This window comes from Martes martes (genome assembly GCF_963455335.1).
Source record: "Martes martes genome assembly, chromosome: 14".
Lineage (NCBI taxonomy): Eukaryota > Metazoa > Chordata > Mammalia > Carnivora > Mustelidae > Martes > Martes martes.
In genome coordinates, this window is record NC_137902.1 from 23,910,705 (window position 1) to 23,936,414 (window position 25,710).

Here is a 25,710-nt window from a genome sequence, read left to right on the forward strand (position 1 = left end):
GCTGCACCATGCCTCACTGGGCAGGTTCCACCCACGATTCTCCCTCCACGGTCCTCATATTTCATACAGATCTCCTTAACCTTCATCCTTTACCTACCTGCATTGCCTCTCTGATGAATGCAAGATGTTTTTCCATTAAGAAAAAAAAAAACAAAAACAAAAAAACCTGTCCCTATAGCAGGGTAATTTATTGAGAATTTAACACAGCAGAATAAACTATTAAGACATAAAATTGTGTCTTCTTTCTCAATGCTTCAGACTAATCAGCATGAAACAAAAGCAAAGTCCCAATTCCCCACATAAACCCTGCCAGACAGACAGCTAGGTCTTTGTTTGCAAGGACTAGACTCTTCTCTCCCAGTGGGAATGTTACAACTTTTTTTGCTACTTGGTTTCAGAGCCAGAGAAAGAGGAGAAAGAAGCTTGTACTTGGAAGCCAACCCTAAAATCATCTTTACTTTCTTCTCCAGAGTCTAGACCAGTCTAGTCCAGTGAAGTTAGCCAAGACTGTTAAGTTTGGGTGCTTTGGCTGAAGAGAGCAGAGTCCAAGTCCTTAGACTCTTAGTCAACAGCGGTAAGAAGGGTGGAGGTTCTCTGAGTCTGATAAGCATCATCTGGAGTGGCAGAAATTCATATGAGGGTGGCTCTGAGTGCCCACATAAACTGTGAACAAAGATGGTGACCTTAAGAACCCTGGAGAAGGTGTGGATATCCCAACTCAACACAGAGGCACAGAGGGAGTAGAGATGGCTTCAAAGTCAGCTACTTCAGCATGGACCAGACAGACACTTGTCCAGGGCCAAGTGTAGTGAGGAGCACCACCATATGAGGTCAAAGATGTTCTCATTCTTCTGTGGATTATCTAAAATCCAGCATTTTGCACAACCCAAGAGAGATAGCCAGAAAGAGTAACTGCTATGTATTGCATCAGTAAGTCCAGTGTTCAAGGGCTTGATCTCTCAGTATCTTTCTTTTGTTTTTAACAGGAAAAAAGAATATCATCTTTTTTTTGACACGTGGCTTACCTTCTACCCTCTGAGTGTTGTGGAGCAAGAGAAATCCATGCCCACATCTCCTTGGACATTATAGAACAGGGTCAAGATGAAACCCCGCAAGGAAATTCATTTTTTGAGTAGGTAGGGCAGGACTTCACAGAGCCTCAAAGACAGTTTGGCCTGCCTTGATGTCCCTCTTCCTCCGTGATATTTCCACCCAAGGACAGAAAATAGCCCCATAAAACTCCAGTATACAGAAGCATCAAGTCTAAGGGGATTCTGTCAGGATTTTAGATAGAGTGGCAGGAACATAGTATGGGGTTCGGATGGTTCACTGCTTGGACTGGGCACTCTCTAGGCCATTGTCAGTTAATAATTGCTTCTTGATTTTAGCTTAGTTGAGATGAATGTCAACCCGGTGCCAAGCACTGTGTTAGGTACCAGGAAGCCTGAACAGATAATGCATGGTTCTAGCCCTAGGGCATCCAGTGTTTAGCAGGGAAGACAGAAACATAAATGGCTGAGCTGCAGGGAGATACATGCTAGACAGAAGATAAACAGAATGCTGTAAAAGCACTAAGGAGGGAGCCATCAATTCCACCATAAACGTCCCCCTTACTCAGCTCTCTCCCTCCAGCAGAAGGTGGAGGGAGAGATTCTGGATTCTGGCAGAAGATGCTGGAGGAAAACTATAAGCTATTACAGCTGGAAGTCATTAGTCCTGTTGCAATGACAGGAGAGGCCAGAACACAGAAGGTGAGTCCAGGATGGAACAGCCAAACTCAGGTGCCATCTGGACCAGGAAAGCCACTCTGGGAAGCTGGGATAAAAATCTGAAGCAAAAGCCCTCTTCATTCATTAGCCCTCCACGGGCCTTGCCCAGGGACAGACTGAGAACCATCGACAGGTGGCTAAGATCCAGCTACCCTGGAATGGCCTTGAACACCTGCACCACAGTTTCCCTCAAAAAGGCAACAAGGACATTGTGCTCTGAACCCCTGCAAGATGGTGCACCAGGCAGGACAATGGGTACAAGAATGGGAAAAACTCAGTGTCTGTCCCAAGACAGCGAGCCATATGTTTACAGACAGAAATGTCAAAAGATCATATGCAAGGTGGGAGGAAGTGCTGAGCGAGTTGGTCAGTAAAAGCCTGTTATGGGAAAGGACCTCTGCATGGGGACCCGAAGACGGTTAGAATTCAGGTAGCAGAGAGAGAATGGGAAGGATCATTCCAAGAAGACACCATGAACATAAGCACCCGAGCTGCCTGGGGACCTGAATGAGAACACGGCGAGCCTGAATCCTATACACATATAAGAGTCCAAGGGACACGAGATAGGAGAAAACACCCGGTGCAGGTTACAGGGGAGCTTTATACTATGGAGTCTGGCCTGCATCCAATCGCTGGCCGATTTGGAGCAGGGTAGGGACTGCACACAAGCAAATGACCTCACATAACGCTTCTCCCTAAAAACCATTCCTCCCTGACCGATAAAGGCCATTCAATTGGAAGATGTCAAAGCACGGACTAGTCTCAGGTTATAAATTTACCTGCCAACTAACAGAGCCAGATCTGCTTGAGACAGTTTGGGTCTCTGCACTCTATTTATTTCCCAGTCAAAAACTGAAGTCATGAACAACAGTAGGGAAAAAGGCAGGCTGAGGCTGAACGGGCTCCTGAAGCACAGAGAGACCTGGAAGTACAGAAAACACATTAAACTGCAGCAAAATGAAAGGGAAAGACCGGAGTCCGAACTCTGCCAATCAGTCATCCTTCACCGGGTCAAGCGTCTACCACTTGGCTGGCTTCCATCCCCACTGGCATCTGAATGCAAACCACTACTCGCTGCTGTGCCTTGTAATTAAAGGTAAGAGTACACGAAAGTACTGCCAAAGGAGAGCAGCCAACATGTGAGGAAGTATCATTTGGAAGGGCCCAATGGCGTGGCAAGGTGCATACAGCAGTGGGATTCTGCCACCACTTTGCTGTATGACCTTCAGTAAGGTCCCCTGAGGTGAGCAAGAACTGGTTCACCAGTTCCTGTTTAAGCAGCCATGAGAAATGGACATCTGCCTAGAGCTTGGGGAAGGGTTGTCCTTCCAAGACCCAAGCCTGACTTGGCTAGTATGGACTGGAGGAAAACCTATCAGATATTCAATGTCACTTTGCCTCGTGGTTGAGTCCAAGTGATAGGACCTTTCAGCCAACCTGAGAGGGAACTTAAAATGGTTTGCAAAACACAGCTGGTGTTTGCTATCTTCTTAGAAAGTAACTTCTTGAATGTTAACGGTAGACTCTTCTAATGGATTTAATATTCTGTTTCCTGGCATTTAAATTAATACCCACTTTTTCTTGAATATGCTTAATTTCTAAAGTAAAATTCAGCTGCAGTGGCAATCCATAAAACACTGATTCACTTGAAAACTCGAACTCATCTTTTCAGGCCTGGTCAAATGTGACCTCTGCTCTCTCTTCCTCTAACTATTTACAGTACAATCAATTGCCTGTTCCTTGCTGTTACCAACACATTTGATACATCTCTCTATTATAATATGTTTCTTGGACAGAGACCAAGTCCCATTCATCTTGGTGACCCCAGTGCCTGGCATCGTGCTGAGCACAGAGTAAGTTTTCAATAAATGTTTGCTGAATTGATGGCTAGCTGGGCTGATAGGCACTCAATCCTAGGTTCAACAACAAGAATCGCAAACAGACTGTATTATTGAATTTATCTTTGTTTGCCAAGACTTGTGTGTGCTCTTAAGCATAAGCCTATCTCCCAGGATCTGGACTCATCAATACAACTGCCTAAAAGCCTTCTTACCTGAATGTCCCGGAGTATCAAACCTAACATACCCCAATCAAACTATCTGTGGTTCAAAGCCTCTTGCTCTGTAGTCCATGCATGGCTTATGAGTATCCCAGCCCCCACGCATTTACCCGGCCACTCAAATGAAATCCCAAAACCTTCTTCTCTGGCACCCCCACATCCAAGCAAGCACTAGGTTAGGCTGACCTTACCTCTGTAGCACTTCTCATGGCCAACTCCACGGCATCCTTCAACCACCATAAGAGTCCCTGCCCATGTCAGCTTTTGCCTAGAACTTTTTTTTTGTTTGTTTGCTTTTTTTTGCTCTGTTCTATTTCTAACAAATCGTTCTATCGCATTTTTAAAACCTATAGATAACAAATAGCTTTCCATATCAATAAAAACAATCTTTAATCTCCATATAGTATTCCACTATACTAATGTTTTTAATTTACTAATGAATCTCTCATGGTTGAGCATTCAGGTGGCTTCTAATCTTTTTTTTGCTTTTGTAAGGAAAAATCATCCTAGACTCTCTGTTGTCAGCCTCCCCATCCTCTTAAAACACTATGCCCCCAGTGATCTAAGACACTGATCAGATCATATGATTCCCTATTTCATCAAGGGAAAAAAACAAACAAACAAAAAAACTTCCCTAGCCCAACAGAGGAGACCCTTAATCATGCAGCCCCTGACCACCTCTGATGCCCCCTCCCATGTGCTTTCACCCTACCTCACTGACTTCCTTTGCGTTCCTGATCACATTTCCCTCCCACACACATCTTTGCCACTGTACATGCTACTCCTCCTGCCCAGAAAGCCCCCACACCCACCACCACCATCAATCCTCAGTAAAGCCCTACTCATGTGGTCACTCAGCTTAAATACTAGCTTCACTCAGAGTCCTCCTGACCCTGTTAGGCAGAATCAGTGTCTCCCTCCTCGGTGCCCCACAGCCCTTCTCACCATCCTGGGCCTGCCTCCATGAAAGCAAAGGCCCAGGGCATAAGACACACTCGAACATAGTCAATGGATTAAATTTCCTTCACTCCAACTAAACCAGCAGTTCTTGACGCTAGAAGCACACTGGAATTATCTAGAAAACTTTAGATATAAAATCCAGAGCTTCACCCTACCCTAGATCTTTTAACAGTCCCTGAGCTGATGCCTGGGTGTGTGCGGCTTTACAGCCAGCTCCTCAGAAAGTCTGAAGGGCAGCCAGAGTTCAGAATCAATGGCAGTGACTCCAGACCCTTTGAAAGCGGCAGTATGTATTTTCTAGAACTCAGTGAGTGGGTGGGAGTCTGGAGTCAATCAAACCTGAGTTCAAAACTTAGGTCATCAACTTCTTAGTGGGGCAGATTTCTCAACCTCTCTCCGTCTCCGTTCCCACAGTTGCCCCATGGGGGTAATGATAGTGCCTAACTCACAAGGGTCAAAGGGCAGTTTTAAGGATTAATCACATCATGCCTATGAAGATATTCCCGCCCCAGCACCCAGTGAGTTTGCTATGGGCAGCGACCTGCTATTCCTTCAGAGTCTTCCTCAGGCCCAAAGCAAGCCAGCATGCACCACAGGCACGGGGAGGATGCTCATGGAACGGACCACAGCTGTGCTGCTCAGGGTCCCCATCAGCTCCCTGGAACTCCAACTGGAAACGCTGTCACTTGCTGCAGAGATCATTACTGGTGACAAGGAAGCAGTGCAAAGTGCCCTCTCCCAGTGTTGGCTGTTTTCAGAGATAATGTGAAGTCAATTTTGACTTCTGCCTCCTCTGTTACAAAGGAAACCACAGTCAGACCTTCTCAACTGGTTATAATTCTGGAAGGAGGAGAGGAGGGCTGAGCAGGGAGACTGGAATGGGGCGTGAGCTGGAAGATCCATCTATCCCTTGGGCAGGCAAGGGCAGAGGAACACACCAGCAAGCCTCTCTTAGTTGCGAGTCTCAGGATACTAGAGGTAGAGATGAAAGGAGTGCGCTTACCCACACATCTAGAAGAACTACAGAAATTTTTTTTAAACTCCTCTCAAAACACTCCATGAAAACACACTTTAAAAACTACTCATAGCATACCTGTGCCCAGGCTGTGTGTTAAGCAGCACCCAAAAATATATGACGTAGGTTTCCCGCTCTCCATCCAAGGATAAGCCTTGAAAACTTACCCACCATCTTTGCAGTGGGTGATGAAGCCCTGATGTTAAGGTCCAGAAATTATTTCCAAGCCTGGCTTTCCATCAAGAATGCCTGGGAGACTTTTTTGGTTAATACATATTCCAAACATTCCCCAGATCTATGGAATCAGAATCTCCAGGAGGACGTGAGGTGGATAAGGGAAAAAAGGAAGTGAGATACTGGGGTGTCAGGGAAAACCTCCCAGAGGAAGGAAGGCAGGTATAGGCTGAGCTTTATAAGAGGAGTAAGATTTTGGTAGGGGGAGTAGACCCGTATCCTTGAGAGTCAGGACATAAAGATGGGAAGGATGGTGAGCAGGAAGGGTGCTAATGCCTGTATGATTTACCTGGCTTATCTCATTTGATTCTCAAAAGACCCCTGGGAGGCATCCCGGCAGGCATTGTTGCTTACCCACACAACAGACGTCCATGCCTCTCCTTCTTCCCACCTAACAAATTCTGTTGAGGTCCCCCTCTCCGTGGGAGCATGTGCTTGAGGCGACCGGCTGCACACTGGCTCCCCTGGCCTGCCCAGTCCTGGGAACAGGCACGCACAAGAGACGTGGTGCTGGGAGCTGAGAGTATCTGGCAGCAGTTCCCTCACTTGGAAAACCTGTTGTCTCCTATTTTCTTCTGGACATTTTCATATCTGGATGTGATGCTAGAACTGCAACCATCTTTTCCCAAGATGAGGAAAGCAGCCTGAGGACAAAGACCAACACTCTAGATGGCAAAGTAGAAACAGTTCAAGAAGGTGGCCCTTGACGATGTCACAGCACTGGTGAATTAAGGACCTGGAAAGTACCCCAGCTTTACACATCATCACAGGAAGTAATAAATCCCCCACCCTATGGCGGGGGCATAGGGTGGGGGATTTATTAGAAATATAGAAAGAAGAAATATAGAAATAGAAATATAGAAAGCAAGGAGGGGCTTTCTGTGACCCCAGCATCCTAACTGACAGAGGCAGATGTGATGATTTCTATTTTAAGGATCATGGCCTGAGGTCTGGAGCATTGAGAACTTGTCCGAGGTCACAGAACTGACAGGGTTGAGAGGGACCCAGAAAAGAGTGGACGATTCAGCTCAGCACCATGTGCTGTAACACGCCTGCATACAGATTTTCTCCCCAGACACCAGGGAGCTCTTGAAAGTTTCTAAGTAAGGACTGGCCATATCAAAGGGGGATGCCTGACACCAAATGAAAAGTTCTACCACTTTTTGAGAGGATGACTGTGGTAATGGTCTGGTTCCTCTCCACCTCCTCCTCCCTTACCTCCAGGGGTGGAAGGTCGGGCCCCAAGTACGTGCCCTAAGACTTCAGGGGAAACTCGGCATGCAGAAGTTCATAGGCAAGCATCTGTGAGACCAAAAAGAAATGATTCTTACAGCTGCTCAAGAGAAGAGGGTGACAGGGAGCACTTGAAACCAATTACACTTGGCTTCGGGTCCAGCTAAGGCGAGACAGCTCCCCCAGACAGCCACGTCACACAGCCATTAATGCTGAGGGAATCTTCTCCGAGAAATAACTTTTTTACAACCTTGTGTCTGCGAGGCTGCTGCGCTCTGAGCTGGTGAACACTGATGCTCCATGCGTCGGGATGGAGGTGCAGCTGAGACCAGGAAACCGGCAGTTTATTATTCCAAGCCACCCCTGCAGAGCTAACCTGTGGGCAAGAGGCTGCCCTGACATCCACTCGCTCCTCTGTGACGGTCCAGCGCAGTCAGGAAGCCTTCCACGCATACATATGCCATCACTGCCTCCCCCGGGATGATTGAAGATTGGAGGTTCAGGCCAAAGACCACTTTGGATAATTGCATCCTATCTCTCTGCTACTCTTCCTATGTGGCTGTCCTTCTTTTCTGGCCCAGGCTGACTGCTTTCATCTGTCAAGTGCCTCCTCTGTTACCATCCCCCCGACAAGCGAAAGGTACCCTAAAAAATGAGCTGCTAACAACCTCACAGTCTCAGTCCAGGTCCCTGCGTCCAAGTTCACCTTGTACTCAGCGGCCTATCTCCCTGCTCTCATCCCTTCTGCCTAGTCCTCCCATCTGGGGCCTTTTCCCACCTTTTGGACTCTAACAGATCTTCTCCAATTTCAACCTTTTCTCTCCTTATTCAGTCTTGATTCAGATTCTTCTTTCATTTTGCTGCCTTTGGCTGCTCTGGGTTCACCTTAGCCTTGGGGGCCTTACCCATGACCACATGGCTCCCCACTGAGCTAAAAGACTGACCTGGCCTCTTCCAATCCCAGTGCCCTGGAAACTCCAGGTTTATTGGACAAGGACAGAGAACATCTCAAAGGATACCGGACAGCATCCTCAGTAATTACGTGTCTTTCCAGGTCTGCCTGCGTGATGCAGGGTCTTTCTGTGGAACTGCATAGGAAGAGTACTGGGCTTGAAGCCAGAAATCTGATTTCAAAAACCACAGTTCTGCCATTAAGTGCCTGTATAACCTTGAATAAGTGGCTCCCCTAACTAGGACTTGGTTTCTTTACCAGTTTAATGAGATGCTTGAACCAGACAACCTTTGAGTTACTGACCAGCTTCATCCCGACATAGAGCACCCAATATCTGAGAAAGAGAGGCCAAGAGTACCCAGCTAGACTGAGTGCCCATTCATAAAGGGGCAGACACAACAGGAAACTACCCCACAGGAGCCAGTTGTCTTGAAATTAGGGCAGTGATAAGAGTAATAATAAAAAAGAGTATTTACTAACTAAGGACCAGGGTTCAATCACAGGCAAAGCATTTGCAAACATTTCTCATTTAATACTTCTATCAGCCTCTGAGAAAAATACAAATATTACTCTGGTTACGACTAGGAAACAAAAGCTTGGAGTATTTAAAAATGTGCACAAGCCACCAGCTGCTAAGAAGCAGAGTCAGGATCTGAACAAAATGGCTCCTTGCCTGCGTGGAAGGAGACCCTCAGGAACCTGGTCAGTCCCCACCCTCTGGGGGCTTCCAAATGGGAATGCTAGAGCTTGGTCCTGCCGCTTGCTCTTGTGAGGGACTGAATACCAAGGCATTTTCCACAGGCTATTTCCTGCCCCCATCTACCCCAGCCTATCATTTGTCTCATGTTTAAGAAAACTCAGCAACCCTACACTCCTCTAACTTCTCACTTCAGTAGAGAACATTCTTTAGAACTTCTTAGCATGGGACCATGGCACTGTTGAACTAGAAGGAAACACATCCCTCTGCATATCTACACTCCTTTGTAGATAGCAAAGAAAGGTTCTAGAAGTGCCCATCTAAGCCTAGAAGGCCAAAAGAACACTGTCTTAAGACCTTATGTTTTAAAGTTGAACGATGTGGGTTTGAAATCTGGTTTGACCACTGTCCACCCAGGAGAACTTAGTGTTTTTGCCTCAGTGTGCTTATCTTCTCTCTCTCTCTCTCTCCCCAGCTCCCCATTACTTCCTCCCCCCCCCCCTTGCTCACTCGTGAGGCAGTCATTCTGCTTCCCTCTCTCCATGCCCTCCTCCCAAAACACAGAGAACTGTGTAACTGTACATATGTGTGTGTGTGAGAAAAATGTTCACATAAAACCATTGGCATGGCAAACATTGTCTTTCTAATGCTCATGTCAGACCAAGACCCTGGTTCCTGACGTCGAGCAGCTGGCTGAGCCTCTATGGGGTGTCCGCGGGCACCTGGGCCCGCTGCCCTAACTATAGTCTCTGAGGGGCAGGCCACCGCCTCCTCTCCAGCTCAGTCCCGAAGGAGAATGCCACGGAAACACAATGTCTGCCCGCGTGGACCCAGGCCTGAAGAGCCTGCGTGCTTCCTGGACCTGGCGCCGCATGGCAAGGAGATCCACCATCATGAAGAGGGACCATCTGAGCGCCACTAAGAGGAAGCAATGTGTCTAATGTGCATCTGCATGGACAGCTGTGGTGTTTCATGGGGGTACAATGCTGGAAGGGCTGGGGGTTCCGAGGCCAGGCAGCCCTTGATCCGAATCCCAGCTCCACCAGCTCCATCTGCCTAATGGGGCTTGGGTGATAATGGGTGGAACCAGGGGTGGCAACCATCACTTTTAATTTAAACTTCATTAAGGGAGGTAGAAGTAATCAATGCCTCAGTGAGAAGACATGCCAGGCAGGTAGCTGGAGAGAAAAAAACAGGAGGGATGCAGAGGGGGCAATTCTTTCGTTTTAGAAGTTGAAAGGATGTGGCCTCATGTTAGAGGAATACAGATGCCTTTTCACAGGATAGCGAGCTCAGCTAGATGGACACGGGGTCCTTGGGGAGTCAAAGCATCGTGGAGCATGGGACAAAGCCAAAGAAGTTCATTTAACTAAAGGAAAGAAAGGCACAATGTGAGCCCCTACTCTGTGCATGGCATGCAGATGTCATTTAATTCTTAAAATTGTTTTTTTTAATCCTCTTTGGAGCCCTGTCTACAGATGAGAAAAGGAAGGTGCACAGAAGTGAAATGACACGTGCATGGTCACCCAGCCAGTCAAGCTCAGGCTGTGCTGTGAAGCTCCTCTCTCCTCCACCCCCCCTCCAAACCCCCAACCCACCCCCAGCAATCACATCGCCTTGCTGGGCACCAGGGAAGAATAAGGAATAGGTGGCAAGTTTCTACACAGAACACATCTTTCTCCCTATCTGGAAGCCAGGAGACCCCCAAGCATATTTCTCGGAGCTGCTTCCTCTCTGGCTCATTTCTTTCCTCTCTGTGGTCACCCTAAGACAGCCCAAGCCATTTCTCAGAGTTAGACTCATGCTGCGGGATGGCAGGCCTAACTGTCTGCATCTGCTCCCGGGGGGGGCCCTCCACACGGAACTGCCAGCACCAAGGTCTGCCTCCATTTGTCACCGAGGTCAGCGACTTACTCCACACTGCCGGCTCAGACCCCCAGTGGGCCGGAACAGGGACTTTCTCGCCGCAGACCTGCCCCGGGGCCATTTGGCAGACCCGAGGATCCCAGGATGCTCGCCCCTCATTACCCGGACACGCTCACCAACCGAGTGTGCGCGGAGAACGGAAGTCTGTCGTGCTGACCTTGGGCCAGCAATGGGGGGCTGGGCGGGGGGCGAGCCATACATGCCAGGAACAATCTCTCTGCTTGGCTGAGCTCACCGAGAAAGGAAAAAAGAGAGTCATTTCTCTCACTGGTGGTGGTGGTTTTGTTACAGCTATCTCTACCTCAGGGGCAGCAGGATTCATTTGCCCTGTAACTGTGCGTCGGAACAATAAGAAGAACACGTCACCCTGCCATCCCAAGCTCTTTGTTAAAACTGCTCTTGCCTGGGATGCTCAGAAAATACCCCCAGAGATCTGGGGAGGGCAGGGCAAGGATGGAGAGCTGCGTGCGACACTTAACACGGGCACCTCATCTGCCCATCGGTTCCCGCCAGCCCTCAGGCACACAGACAGCTCTCATGCTGTTGGCCCCTGCTCGAACACCTGCTGGGACTCCCCAAGGACCCCTTTCTGAGTCCTGCCTCCATCCCTGAGATTTTGGGGGGGTCTACAATATTTAACCCCATGCCATCTCTCTCTTGACTTGCAACTGCTAAACCCGATCTGTCTGTTAAACCCCCCGCAGCTGGCCTCCCCTAATGTATTGTCCAAGTTGTAAGCTTTCTTCCAAAGTTGGCCCGATTTTTGCCTCTACTCTTCACTGGTTCTGATTATGCCACAGGGGGATAGCTTCCTCAAAGCTTGGTGCTCTATTAAGTCCTTCAGACCAGGAGATAGGGATACCTTGCATTTTTTTTTTAACAGTCTTCAACATGTAAAATTCCCACCATCACCACAGGTCATCCGGGCCTGGTGTGGAAGCCCTTGTCAGCCCATCGTATTATTTTCTCATACCCAACGAGACTCCTTCATGTGCCAGTCTGATGTGCTCTCCTTTGGGTTGAGTCCTTAGACTTTCCACTCCTATCACTGGCTCTGCCTTCGCCTGTCCCCTTGCCTGGCATCTCCCCCTGCACAGAACCCCTCCTCAGAGGCTTCACTGAGTAACTATGGTGGTCAGCCAGGGTCCCTGAGATAAGCCAGGCAGCAAAACAGAACCAGCATCTCATATGACCACCCAGAAACACAGGCTTTCCTTTGACCCTGAGTGCATGCCAAACCAGAGTTCACCCAGAATAGGAAAAGGGCTTTTTTTTTTTCCTTATTTCTTAATGCCGAAGTTTCCATAATGCTCTTTGTTGATATCTTCTGAACACAGAGAGGCACAAAGACACACATGCACACACATAAAACCCAAATCCAATAAAAATCAAATTTTAAAAAATATGTTAGGCAAACAAGCCACTAAAAAGTGCAGCAAGTGGCTAATTTTTATTATTCCTCTTAAATGCCTGAACGATCTTACTGCAAATCATATCTTTATTAAAAAAAATATATGATATACTCGATGCCAACCCCAAAGGGCACTTTGGAGAGAAGCCAGGCTACAGGTTTATATTCTTCCCATTTTCAAATAAAATGCAAAAGAAAAAAAACTAGTAATCATTTTAATGAGCCTTTAAATAAATTATTGGCTAGAGAACACTGCAGTAATTTATATGGGGAACCACATACATATATTTGCTGAGAAAGGGACTTTGTGACTAAAGAGTGAATTTCCAAGAATTACTTTAGATTCTCTTTCCTTTAAGTGATTAGTTTGAATTGAACCACACTTCACATCTACTCCATCACCGGTCCCACTTGCAAAGGCAGGTGGACACCTGTAAACCAGGGTCTGTCCCTCATACCTCCACCCTCTTCTGATATCCTAGTTCTCCTTTATTGGCATTCCTCAGCCCCCAACGAGTTTGATGCTTTCATTTTCTGGAGGGCGGGGGGTTACTCTCTGGATCACTTTCCAGATATACTAAGAGGAAAAAGGTTTGGACATGGAACCTATAAAAGAAGAAGGTTTCTCTTCTTTTTCCTTTTTTCACTCCTTCCTTTCACACATTTTCCCATAAACACTGCTCTAGCCTCTTGGTAACTGTTAATTTATGAGGCAAGAAAAACAAGGTAGTTGTGAATTAACAAGAATAGGACCATTTCTCTCCATCAGCAGAATAATCCATCTCCCTCAGGCTGTCAGCAAGCTTGGTTTTTAGAGACAGGGAGGAAGACTGCAGGCAGAAAATGTAGCAGTATGCCTCCTGGACAGGGCAGGATGTGGGGCCCTTGGAAACCCAGGGTTCTGGGGGATGCAGCCTCTCTCCCAGGAAGTGGAGAAGCAGGCAGCCCAGCCGGGGAGGTCTGGCAGCCCCCACAGTCTGCAGGGAGGCACAACCAAGGAGCTGTGCACAGGGAAGCTGATTCCAGTCTGTGATCATAATGCCAGCTCCGTCTGAGCAGATACAGTCCTCTCTTCCCTTTCTGTAGCTTATTTCCTCCAAGTCAATATTATGTTTCTTATTTTACCCTCATTTTGCTCCCAATGGAGGGCACATGTCAATGATCTTTTATGCCCATTTTACAGATGGTGTAACAGAGGCTTAGAGAATTTTAATGATTTTCCTGATCTCCACAGCTAAGAGAAAGACCTAGACCAGAAAACCTAGTTCCTTTCCCAGCATCTCTTCCCCAGGGGTGCCAGCCTGGGTACAGTCATTTAGCCAGGAGCATGTTACTCAACCATTCTGTCTTCCAATGTGCAAAAGGCAATTCAGATTTCAGGCTCTTGGTTTCTCAGCCAGATTCACCTGAAATGGGATTCCAGCAGGAACTACCCTTTGGACTTTGAGACCAGAGAACTGAGAAGCTATGGAAGTTTGTATGACCCTACAGCTATGACACATGTTCAGTGAGACAGGGAAGGGAGTACAAGTTCCCATCCGTCCCCTACTTGCATTCACACGTAGCCAGGGTTCACGATTGGCTCTGAGCACCCCAGCAGCCGACAGCCTGCAGACCTGTAGACTGCACCAGATTCGGAGTCAGTAGACCCAGTTCCAGCCCTCACTCTGCTGCAAATGACTCCCTGACCTGGAATTGATCTCTTCTGCCAAGTGGGAGCCTGCACGTAGAGTCTCAGAGGGCCCTTTCAGCCCCTACATGCATCGAGCCTAAAATTAAATATGGGCACGAGTAAGTTAGATGAGCACATTAGACCAAGTGACCATCAACAACTGAACCCAAGCATATCACTAACCTCTTCGTGCCAGACTTTCACCATCTGTAAATGGAATAACAATAGTACCAACATCCCAGGGTGGCTGGTAAAGTATTAAATGAGTCAATTCACAGAAAACATTTAGGATAATTTGGGGGCACATTGTTACTGTTCAAAAAAATGCTAGCTGCTTGTCACTGTTATTGTATTAACAACACCACTGTCATTAATATTGCAGACACTTGTCACCTTTGGAAACAGAAGTGATTATTTGCACGAGGAGGGACTTGTCTTACTTGCTCTTGGACACATGGCTTATTATGTACATTTTGTGAAGGGAGAAATCAGGACCCACAGCAAGGCGCTGCCTGGCTAAGGACACAGCAAGCAGACAGTCACAAAAGAGGAACTGGGATGCAGCCGAGCTGGTCCACGGCCCACTCTCCCTCTAGTGTTCCCACACCTGGGCTGCCAGCGCACTTCTGACAGCACCTTGCGTTCCCTCTTCTGCAAGAGGAAAAATGTGCATGCCTGGATAGGGACAGGGACACTCATGGGAAGATGCGTCACCTCATGCTGATGGAAGCCCGCTGCTGGGCCACAGAGAAGGATGCTGTAACTTCAGAAAAGAAGCTTCTAGCCTGGATGGAAGAGCCTAGTTGGCCAACAGGTGTCCTTAAAACCAAGAGCTATGGAGATCACACCTTCCAAGGACTACCCAACTGGCTGTGCATGAACCCAAAGTCCATACGTCATCACATATTACGATGTAACTCTCTGAGAAGCACTGTCTTAATGGTGGCCATCTGGACAAACTGAGCTGGAAAGAACCTCAAAGAGTACAGGAGGCAAGCTTGCCATTATACAGAGAGGGAAACAGAGGCTCTGAGTGGGGTCTGGCTTGTTCAAGAATGCACAGTTGCCCAGGGGCAGAACCAGGACAAGAAAGCAGAGGTCTGCCTTCTATTCCTATTCTAAAGGTCTTTCCCTTCAATGACCCCAAAGGTCGCTTTGCCTTGCAGGACCTACTACGTGATTCCTTGGAGTCAAAGCAAAAAAAGCTTTTGTGAGCCACACTCAGCTGATATGTCACACAGGCCACAGAGGCATCACTGTGTGGTCAGCTCTCAGTAAGAGCACCTACTGAGCACTATCCTTATACTGGGGCCCCAAAGGCCACGTTGCAAATACCAACTTTTTGGCTGGAGAACAATGGAAGGCCACCTGGACGCAAGGCACTGAAAAGGATCTGGGATAGCCTGCCAGGCCCCACACTCTAAATTTCACTTCCTAGCCCCTCTAAAACATTTCAGAACACAAAACTTTCATATGGAAATAGGCAGAGAAAATCAGGAAATGACCACAGTGATGTCACAGCACCCCCAAGCCCACAGTCTTCTGGAGCACATGAGGAGAAGCCCCCTTTCTGGAGCAGCGATCGCAGTCCGCGCTGTGTCCCTATCACTCACCAGCAGTCCCCGCCCCAGCCGACTGCACATCTCTCAAAGCAGGAAACACCCCCTCCCCTCAAAAGACTGCTCAGAGCTAGACACTTAACAGCTTAACGGCCTGAAATTATCTTTCCTCCTTCTCCTTCTTCTTATGATTGTAACCACTTTGTTTTAGTGTAAGAGGTTTTACGATCTATGAGCTGAAAGTGGACTTTCCCTCATCCTCCAACAATCACAGGTAACACGGTCAGGGAACACAGGAGGCAGGTAGTTTAAAATCCTGTGTTTTGTTTTGTTTCAAGGTGTTCCCGTGGGTCACAGAGCCCAGGGTTATGCTGCTGAATTAAGAGACCATTATGGGAACAACCCACATCCAACACATTGACAATGCCTCTTCAACAGCCGGACAGAAGTGGCTTCCTTGCCAGAGAAATCCGACTGGCAGTTCCCACTGTATTTCTGCAGGGGAGCCTGGAAATAATTTTTCTCCGCAATGGTAAATAAATTAGGAAGGGAAGATCTGGCACTCCCCTCCTCTTCCAAGAAACGGTGAATTCTCTACTACTAATGGGCAGAAAACCTGAAGCAGCCGACACGATTAGGGTGCTGACTGCATGTACCTGCTCTGTCTGTCTGCGCACGGGCAGCCAACCTATAGATTAGGGCAGACAGCGTGGCCTTTGTGGGCAGATGGAGGTGAATGGGGATCCTAGGCCGCTCTTGCTAGCTCCTTGACAAAAAGCAAATGGCTCAGCTCTCTGAGCCTCAGTCTCCTCACCTGTCAGATGGGAATAAAAGTACCAGGCTCAGGGGATTAGAACTGAAACTTAGAATAGGGTATACTTGGGACTTGTGAGGAGCTCAATAAGAACTAATTACCCTATTCTGGTATCAGACCTTATAGCCTCCCACCCCCGCCCCTATACACGCAGGCACACCCACCTCTACTCTGCAGTAATTGAGCCAAATTCCCTGGCAGTCAGAATTTCCTATGCTCTCTGCCACTTCCAAAAGCACTCTTTCCAAATCTGCAGGTGGCAGCCACTTTTGAGCCAAAGCAATTAGGCCATAGCATGCCTGCATTTCCCTACCCACCAAGAGATTTGTTCCCAAATAGGCTCCTGTAGGAGCCAAACCCCTCTCTTGTTGGGGCACAAAACCCTCAGCATGTTTGTACTGTACAAAGCACAGACCCATTAAATGCAAGCCTGACCTTGGCACGTGTCATTCTGATTAGACCAGAGGGCAGGCACTGGGTGACAGTAACGAGTTCTAGGAACCGAGAGATGTTTGTCTCCTGTGAGCAGAAGAAGCTGTGAGAGGGAACTCAGACCCCACCCCCCGGCAGCAGAGCCCCTCCTCGGGGACACAAACCTCATATACACCTGCTTCTAAAACGAACACACTGCTCTTCATGTTCAAAGTTCCAGGCTCAGACATCACCCAGGTAATGAACTATTCGGCCAATGGCTGGAGAAAGGCAAACAGGAAGGGATGTAGAATTCACATCAAATACAGTCAGGGCAGGTCAAGGTCATTAAAATAATACTGATACCACCACATTAAAGGAGAGTCTAGAACAACTTCAATGGGAGCTCCCAGCATTTCATATCAACACTCTCATTTAGGAAAGACCAGTAAATATGGCTAGTGCAAATCTCAACTTGCTTAAGGGAGTCCAGCATCGCTGGATGTATCCTGACAAATTTGTCATTCACTTCCCTCATCAATGGGAAATTTGTTGCAGACTCATCATTTACAAGTAATACAGCCATGGGGTAATCTTACCCGCCTTTAAAGTGGCAAGGAGGACTGGAGGTTATATAGATTCAGCTCCTAAAAGACAGCTTAGCATAGTAGGCGCTCAATTAATTAACATATACCCATGTTAACACTTCTATTTTCAACCTAATGGCTTACTGGCTATCTGCATTTGAAGATTTTATGTTGTCAAAAATGCATTAGAAACCCAGCTACTATATAAATACAAGCACAATTTACTGTTTTGCCAGGGGCCACAGATCTCTGATGTTCCCATAGCCTCCAAGGACAGTAGTAGCCATCTGTTAAAATAAATAACTCATTAAGTAAAGAGCAAGTGTTTCCACAAGATTAACTGAAAATCTGCTGGATTTTTCACTGGCTGTCAATGAACATGGGCAACTACAGATAATTTGGGTGCTGAAGGAGCAGAAGATCTGGCATAATGCAAGCAGAGACGAGAATCCGGAGACCACAGGTTTAAACTTTAAGAGATAGTTAAGAAGGCAACATAAAAGTTGAATTACAAGGTCATAATGACACAGAGCACTAAGCAATAAAGCAACAAACCAAGTATTTTCATTTATATCTAACTGCCATTTTGCATAAGGGGCTGGAGAAGGATCGTTCTAGTAAACCAAATAGTCAGTCCAGTTAAAAGAAAAGTCATCATGTAGAGTATTTGTGAACTGTCAGCACCCAGAGGCTCAGAAGACAATCAAACACATTTACCATAAAATGAAACAGAATCTAATTTCAGCATTCCTTGGATGATTCAGAAAGCATTTCAGGATCACACAGTCTCCTTATGAATTAATTTCTACTGCTATTAAAGAAAATAAATAAAACCATGGCAACAGGGGTGCCTGGGCGGCTCAGTGGGTTGGGTCTCTGCCTTTGGCTCAGGTCATGATCTCAGGGTCCTGGGATCGAGCCCCGCATCAGGATCTCTGTTCAGCAGGGAGCCTGCTTTCCCCTCTCTCTCTTGCCTACTGCTCTGCCTACTTGTGATCTCTCTCTCTATATTCAGTAAATAAAATCTTTAAATTAAAAAAAAAAAAACATGGCAATAGGGGTCCCTGGGTGGCTCAGTCGTTAAGCATCCAACTTCGGCTCAGGTCATGATCCTGGGGTTCTGGGATCAAGCCCCACATCGGGCTCCCTGCTTGGAGGGAAGCCTCCTTCTCCCTCTCCCACTCCCCCTGCTTATGTTCCTTCCCTCGCTATGTCTGTCAAATGAATAAAGAAAATCTAAAAACAACAACAGCAACATGGCAATAGCCTGTAGTTTGTCTTTCCCCAATCAGAGTGGGAAAATGTCTATGCTTTTATGTCTAACTTGCTGGGTAGCAGCAACTCCCAAGTAAGAGTTAACTGTGCCTTGATGGTGTTTCTCAGAGAAGACAGACAAAATAGGCTCCACTTTAGTTAAGTGGGAATTAATTCCCAAGAGAAACTGCTCCAGAGAGCCCATGGTGTGGATATCACCAGTAGGTGGGAGAAATGGAGACAGAATTTCTGCACCAGGGATCTCTAAATCCCAGCTTTCCACTCTTTCTGACCCTCAGCATCTGTGTTAACCAACCCTTTGTTTCTGTACCTTTTTTTTTTTTTAAGACTTCATTTATTTATTTTAGAAAGAGACAGGGCAGGGGGGTGGTGCAGAGAGAGGAACAAGCAGACTCTATATGGAGTATGGAGCCTGATGTGGGGCTCGATCTCATGACCCCTGAGATCAGGATCTGGAACCAAGAGTCAGATGCTCAACTGACTGAGCACCCCAGACAACCCTCCTACACTTCTAATCACATCTAGGTTATACCACAGAAAGATAAAGAAGTCAGGGGTAGAGAAAAACAGCAAAAAGACCAAAGGAGACTTCATTATTTAAAAAAAAAAAGTGACATCATTATGAGTAAAAGCTCAACAGGAAACAGACATGACAGATGACCACCAAAACAGATGCCAATAGTTGTGACCCTTTACATCCCACTTCAGAGAAAGACAGCTGACCTACTGTCTACAAGAAAATAACATCAACTTTGTTGTGGTCCAAGGTCATAGACCATGTGGAAAGGCTTCTGCCACAGGTCAAAAACTGCTTCTCCCACAGGGCATACACCCCAAGACGTGGTTCCATCTGACCCCAAGTCACTTGTGTAGGATGGAAAAAGCTTTATACTGAGAGTCATGAGACCAAGTGGCAACACCACCACCAGCTGAGTGACACAGGTGACATCTGTCCTCTGCGGACCTCTGCTTCCTTCGTAATGAAGGGGGCGGGGCAGAGGAAGAACTGAGACAGACCATTGTTGATTACATTCAGTCCAGGTTTATCAAGGGTCCATCACGTACATGGCACCTAGCTTTCCTCTGGGTCAAGAAGCAACTGCCTCAAGCTTCCAAGAGAGGGCTAGACTGTACACTGTGAACGACTAGGCTGTGATTGTATAGGAGGAAAATGTGCTGAGCGTGGTCTGCAGCAAAGAATCCAGAGTCCTGACCTCTCACCCAGCTCTGTGGGCTATTTTGGCTTCTGTTTCCTCCTCTGTAAAACGAGGTTACTGGTACAGATAAAGGATTCTTAACTGAGACTCCATGGACATCCTGGGTCCGTGAGTAGGATTCCAGCTGTTCACGAACTGCTAAACTTCCAGTTTTGTGGGCAGGGGTATGTTTTATGAGAAGACATCTAGAGCTTTACTCACTTTTGCAAAATCATTGAATTAGAACTGCTCCTATAGGGGCACCTGGGTGGCTCAGTGGGTTAAAGCCTCTGCCTTCAGCTCGGGTCATGGTCTCAGGGTCCTTGGATCAAGCCCCGCATCAGGCTCTCTGCTCAGTGGGGAGCCTGCCTCTCTGCCTGCTTGTGATCTCTCTGTGTGTGTCAAATAAGTAAATAAAATCTTAAAAAAAAAAAAAAAAAAAAAAGAATTGCTCCTATATACAAATCTATGATCCCTTCCTGCTTTGACATCCAACAAGTCACATGACAATACTGAAAACTATGGAGATGACAGCACTTCAGGGCAAAGCAAAGAGAAACTACTCCACTGAGTAACAAGTGTCCCAACAGCCAACCTGATGATCACCTAGGTTTTGGCTCTTAACTGGTAGGCAGAGTCTCAGGTCTGGAGCCTCCTAGCTAGATCACTGGGCATCTAATCATCAACGCTGAACCACGAGCCATCCATTCTGCTCCCTCCCTTTGCTGGGGATTAGGGGTGGCAGAGGTGGGAGTGAGAAGACAGGGGGGCATGGCACTCCTGTTACGGGCCTGATTCAAAGCTGTTCTGCTCTGAGCGGCATAAATCATCATCATCCCAGCTTGGCCTCTACCAGACTGGACTGAGAGGTCAGGGACATCTAAACAGTGGACTGAAGCCCAACCCTGCACCTATTCTCACCAAAAAAAAGGTGGGGGGGGCCAGAAACCTATAGGGAAATGCAAATCAGATTGCAAGAGGAAAGCTAGGGAGTACCACTGTCAGACTTTGAGAAACACTAAAATGGCCTTTTAGATTCCTGGTGTGTTTCTAGGGGCTAGGCCTGCCTAAGTTTCTACACAGCAGTGCCTTTCTGGCTGCAGAAAGATCACCCATCCCAGAACCAACATATTACATAGTATTTATTTTCTAAAACTGTCCGTCGTTCCGTGGACTCGAGGTCCCTCCTCCCAGGGGGCCTCCATGACCACAAGGTGGTTTTCTATGACTTCCTCCACATCCTGGCTATTAAGTCAACTGGAGAGTCAGACAGCAGAGGGGCCAGCAGCCAGTTTGCTCTCCGTGCCCAACAGTAGCTCTAGATCAAGCTGGTGAATCCAAGAACTCCCTATCCTTCCCATGGCAGAAACAGGCCTTTGTTTACAAGGAGCTCTCTGAAAACAGACCAGCAAGAGGGAGGCTGGAAGAACTCAACTGCAGAGACAAGCAGAGCCACTCTCAAATCACAGATCTATTACTTATCACTGTCTGCCTTTAGGCCAGAAAATTACTTAATCTCTCAGACCTTCAGTTTCTTCATCCATAAAATGGGGACAACAGTGACTTGTAGCGCACAGATTCACTGTGAGGATAAATGAGATAAGCCATCTCTGGCACAGAGAACACCTTACTAGCTACATCATTCTACTGTTGTTGAAATTATTATTACTAGTGCTACTGCCAGTGTCGAGGCAGTTAGAGCTACAAGGATTATCTGTGATGTTCCTGGCCTAGAAAGCAGGCTCTCTCTAACAGATTCCATGCCTACTGGTTTTCTGCTTCATGCCTGGTCCCTGGCAGCCCTGCTACTCCATGGGGATTGCTCAACACGGCTGACCCCTAGTCTTACCTTCCTTTTGTTGGTGGGATTGACGTAGAGGTAACTGAGGACAGTCTTCAATCCTACTTTGTCATTCAGCTTCTCATAGGTGGTGCCATAATCCGTTGATCTGCAGGTAAGAGAGAAAGAAAGGAAGAGACTGTTTTACCAAATGGTGGGTTACGTTCAGAGGGGAGCCAAGTTCTCCTTCAACTTGCACCTTTGTTCCCAAATCCCAGGAGTGATTCAGAGATAAAAGGCCCCATTAATTTCAGAAGAGCAATTAGACTAGTGCATCTGCTTACTACCTAACCTCACTCCCCTTTGCTCCCTGCCTTTCTCAGAGACCTACTTTTCTGCCCTCTGTGAAGCTGTCTGTGAAAGCTACTGCCAGGGCCTGCCTGCCCCGAGGTTCAGCCCAGGGTCCTCCACGTGCTGCTGCAGACGGACGCAAGTTCCGGCCGGGAGCTGTGGGAGAGGCCAGACTATCTCCTGAGGTCGTCGGAGTCCAGCCAACCTCACACCACCTCCACAGGGCCCGAGGCTGGGGAATGCTCTGGGTGGAAGGAAGCCCCATTTGCAGGAGGCTGGAGGGTGCAGCAGCAGCACGGGCCACAGCAGGGAAGGGGTGGGAGGTTTTACATAGGAGCTATGGTGTGTCAGGGTCAAAGCAGGTGTTGTGAAAGTGCTGCCAACAGTTTATCATTCCAATCATCCTGCTGGCTACCGGCTTGTCCTTTGGGCCCAGTTTCTAGGGTTCTGACCTTATACCAAAACCACAAGTTAGGACTCGGAGAGCAAAGGCAGGCCAAGCCATAGGCTCCTTCCACTCCATCCCATCTTTCCATAGTGGAGGAAGGAGAGCAGGTGGCTAACGGAGGGCCCAGCTTCGCCGCCACGCTTTGTGCCTCACTCCCCAACCCGACTCCACACGTACTGTCCTCCCCTTTCAAACCACCAGTATCATCAGCTCCGCATCCTGTCTTTCCTCCATTGCCTTCTTTGGCTAGGTCACGAAACTTCTCCCATCTAGGCTTTAGAAAGTTCGAGGTCAGTTTAGTTTCCCTGTGGTCACCTGACTTCATAGGAGCCTGTGTGCTGCCTCAGATCCCAGTGTCTGGCTCTGGCTGGGTGCTTCCCCAGTAGCCACCTGCCTGCTCCTCCCTCTTCCCGGGTTCTTCACCCACCTTCTCTCCAGAATCTATTCCTGCTCAGGCCCACAGCTCAGTTTCACAAGCCTAGTAGTCAAGGCTCATAACGTGTGATAACCTTTAAAAATTAGCCCCACCCCCTCTGATTGAGCAAACTCCATGTCCCCACACCAGCCGAAATGCCCACCCTTACCCCTGTGAAGGCTTCACTAGCCCTCTTCCCAGTCACCCTCACCCCCTCTCTGCCCTGAAACAAGCTTCCCAGCCCACGGTGTGCCCAAAGCACACTGCACATGCCTCCTTTTGGCTCTTTGATACCACTGTGATTAGTTTCTGTTAAGTTCTGGTCTCCCTAGGACAATATTAGCTCCCGAAGGACAAGGGAGCACAGAGAGTGCTATGGTGAGATGAAAGAACAGGAACTTTGGGTATAGAAAAATCTCCTCTTTCATTTTTTTTTTTAAGATTTTATTTATTTATTAGAGAGAGAGAGGGAGGGAGGGAGAAAGCACAAGCAAAGGAGGGGCAGAGGGAGAGGGAGAAGCAGACCTCACCCTGAGCAGGGAGCCTGATATGGGCCGACTGAACTACCCAGGCGCCCCACAAAATCTCTATTTCATTGCTAGATTCGCAGCTCTCTGGTTGCATGACCACGTGCAAGTTACTTAACCTCCTAGAGCCTCAGGTTTCTGAACTGAAAAAATCAGGGAGATTTGATCTCACAAGGCATTCGTTAAGGATGCAAAAATATGACACATGGGAAACCTCCTGACAGAATGTAGATATAATGAAATGCTAAAAAATATATATGAAAATAAAAAGGACATGCGCTTCTCTTTTCCCCAAAATATAAAGAACCAGGTTGTATAGATCATACACACTTGGCATGTTTACTGAATAAGCAAACATCAGTATTTCAAATCCCTCCCTAGGCTACTGGCTCCACATGGTCAGTGTCTATGGTAACTTTTATAACCAGCCCCCCCAAAGCTGACTTCTTATCTTCATTCTCCTGTCTACCTTTAAGGACAGGGAATCACTCCCAATCTTTCTTGTTGCCTTTATCTCTCAAACCCAGCTCAGTCTCCAAGTCCTAATGATTCTATCTCCTAAATAACTTGGACCCCTGGTCTTTCCATCTTCACGCCAATGCTGTGGCTCATGCATCATTATTTTTTGCAATAGTTCCCCAACTGGATGCTCTTCTTCCAGCCTTCTCTCCCTCCTGCCATCCCCCATGCTGTCATCAGGCTGTATTTCAACCTCCAGGTCTCTCCACCTCATCCCTTGTAGTAATTACTGCTGCCTACACACAATGAGGTTGTAGCTTCCAAGCTTAGTCTTGTCAAATAGGGCTTCAGTCTTCCTCACTAGACTCATTTCCAGCCACCTGTTCCCTGCCCCTTTCTCTCCAGCCTCACCAAACTTTCCTGAATGTCCTATGTTTTCACTCCCTCCATTTCTACTAATATCATTCCCATTGCCTGAACTATCCCTGTGCTACTTTCTTTGCTTGGGACATCTCTCTCCAACCTCTGACACCACCAATATCACCCTCCTTCCAGCTTCCCCACCGGGATTAATCATGATTTCTTTTCCATTCCCATACCACCTTGTATGTGTTTCTATGTTAGCATTTATCCAATTGTTTCAGTCATGCTACTTTTATTCTGGGATCCCCTCCTTGACTATAGCTCCCTAAGGGCAAGAAACATTCCTTCTAACAGCCCCAATGCCTTGCACCACGTCTGATGCAAAGCAAGTGCTGAATGTACTGGTTTGTGTATTATTCCACTTTGCTTTGTCTTCATTTGTAAGAATGAATGAATGGTCATCCATGGTCTTGGCTGGTCAAATTCTTGACCAGCTGCTAATGTCTACTGGCCATTCAACACATAGCCACACCTAGAAAACACACTTCATCTAGCTGGATGCTAGAACACGTGGAAAGGTCTAGCAGCATCTGGTCCCAGGGAAGGATCTGCCGTTCACTCACACTAGCATCAAGGTTAAGTGACCAATCACCCCAAGCTCCTATCCTCTCCAGAGTAGGGAAGGAGAAAGCCTAATCTCTAGAGGCAGTCAGTTGCATACTTTTATTAATCCAAATAAAAGGTTTTACAGGATGAATCCCTTCTTGATTCTGCACTCGTGAAGACATAAAGATAGCATGGTGTGGAGAAAGAACATAGAACTTGGAGTCTAGGAATCCTGACTCTGAAACATACGCAAAGTGCTACCCTGGGTAAGCCAATTCCTCACACCTGTTAAAGAAAAAAGTTACCCTGACACCTGTTAAAATGATCAGGCAGACTTCATTTGCGACAAAGGCAATATGTATAGAGACCACCACAATGGGGTTTTCCAGTGACAGAGACTGGGCTCAACCAAAAACAAGGAAGAGCAAGGAATTTATAGCCAAAGAGAAAGGTGGGATGAGTGGATGGACCATTACTAGAGGGCAGAGTAATTCCTTTATAAATGGACCTGACGGGATTCTTACTGAAGGCAGGCCAGTGTGATGAGACATCACCCAGGGCATAGTAGGGGATGAGGAGATCAGTCAGATATCGAGGGCAAGGGATTCTGGCTAGACTGACTTAGGATTCTTGGGACAACTGGGCTTTTGAGGACTCACCCAAGGGCAGAGCCTACTCGACAAAGAGCTCAGAGGGTCCTGACTAGAGTTTGGCCAAGAGGAGAGTTTGTCAAGCCCTACTCCATCATGAACACAAGAGGTTTAACTTCTAAAATCACCCATCTGGACCTCAAATATCCTTATGCCACCAACATGGAGCTAAGCTGTTCTCCAAGCAGCACATTTCCTCACTCTGTACATAGCAAACATCTTACTTTTATAAAGAGCTAAATTCTCAGGGCTCCCTGCATGACTGATGTCACAACAAACTTCCTCCCAGAATCCAAATAAACCTCCTCAAAGGTATTCAGCTTGGCACCACACATGGTCTC

General features: G+C 47.3%; 1 protein-coding gene across 1 annotated transcript in view; it reads right to left on the bottom strand.

The window, feature by feature from the left end:
• SORCS3 (sortilin related VPS10 domain containing receptor 3) overlaps window positions 1-25,710 on the bottom strand; it is a gene marked incomplete at both ends in the record, with an annotated part of 596,464 nt that overhangs the window by 321,645 nt on the left and 249,109 nt on the right. Inside the window, one exon of the mRNA XM_080823492.1 lies at window positions 21,620-21,719. Coding sequence (XP_080679618.1) covers window positions 21,620-21,719 — 100 coding nt within the window. The remainder of the gene's footprint in view (window positions 1-21,619; window positions 21,720-25,710) is intronic.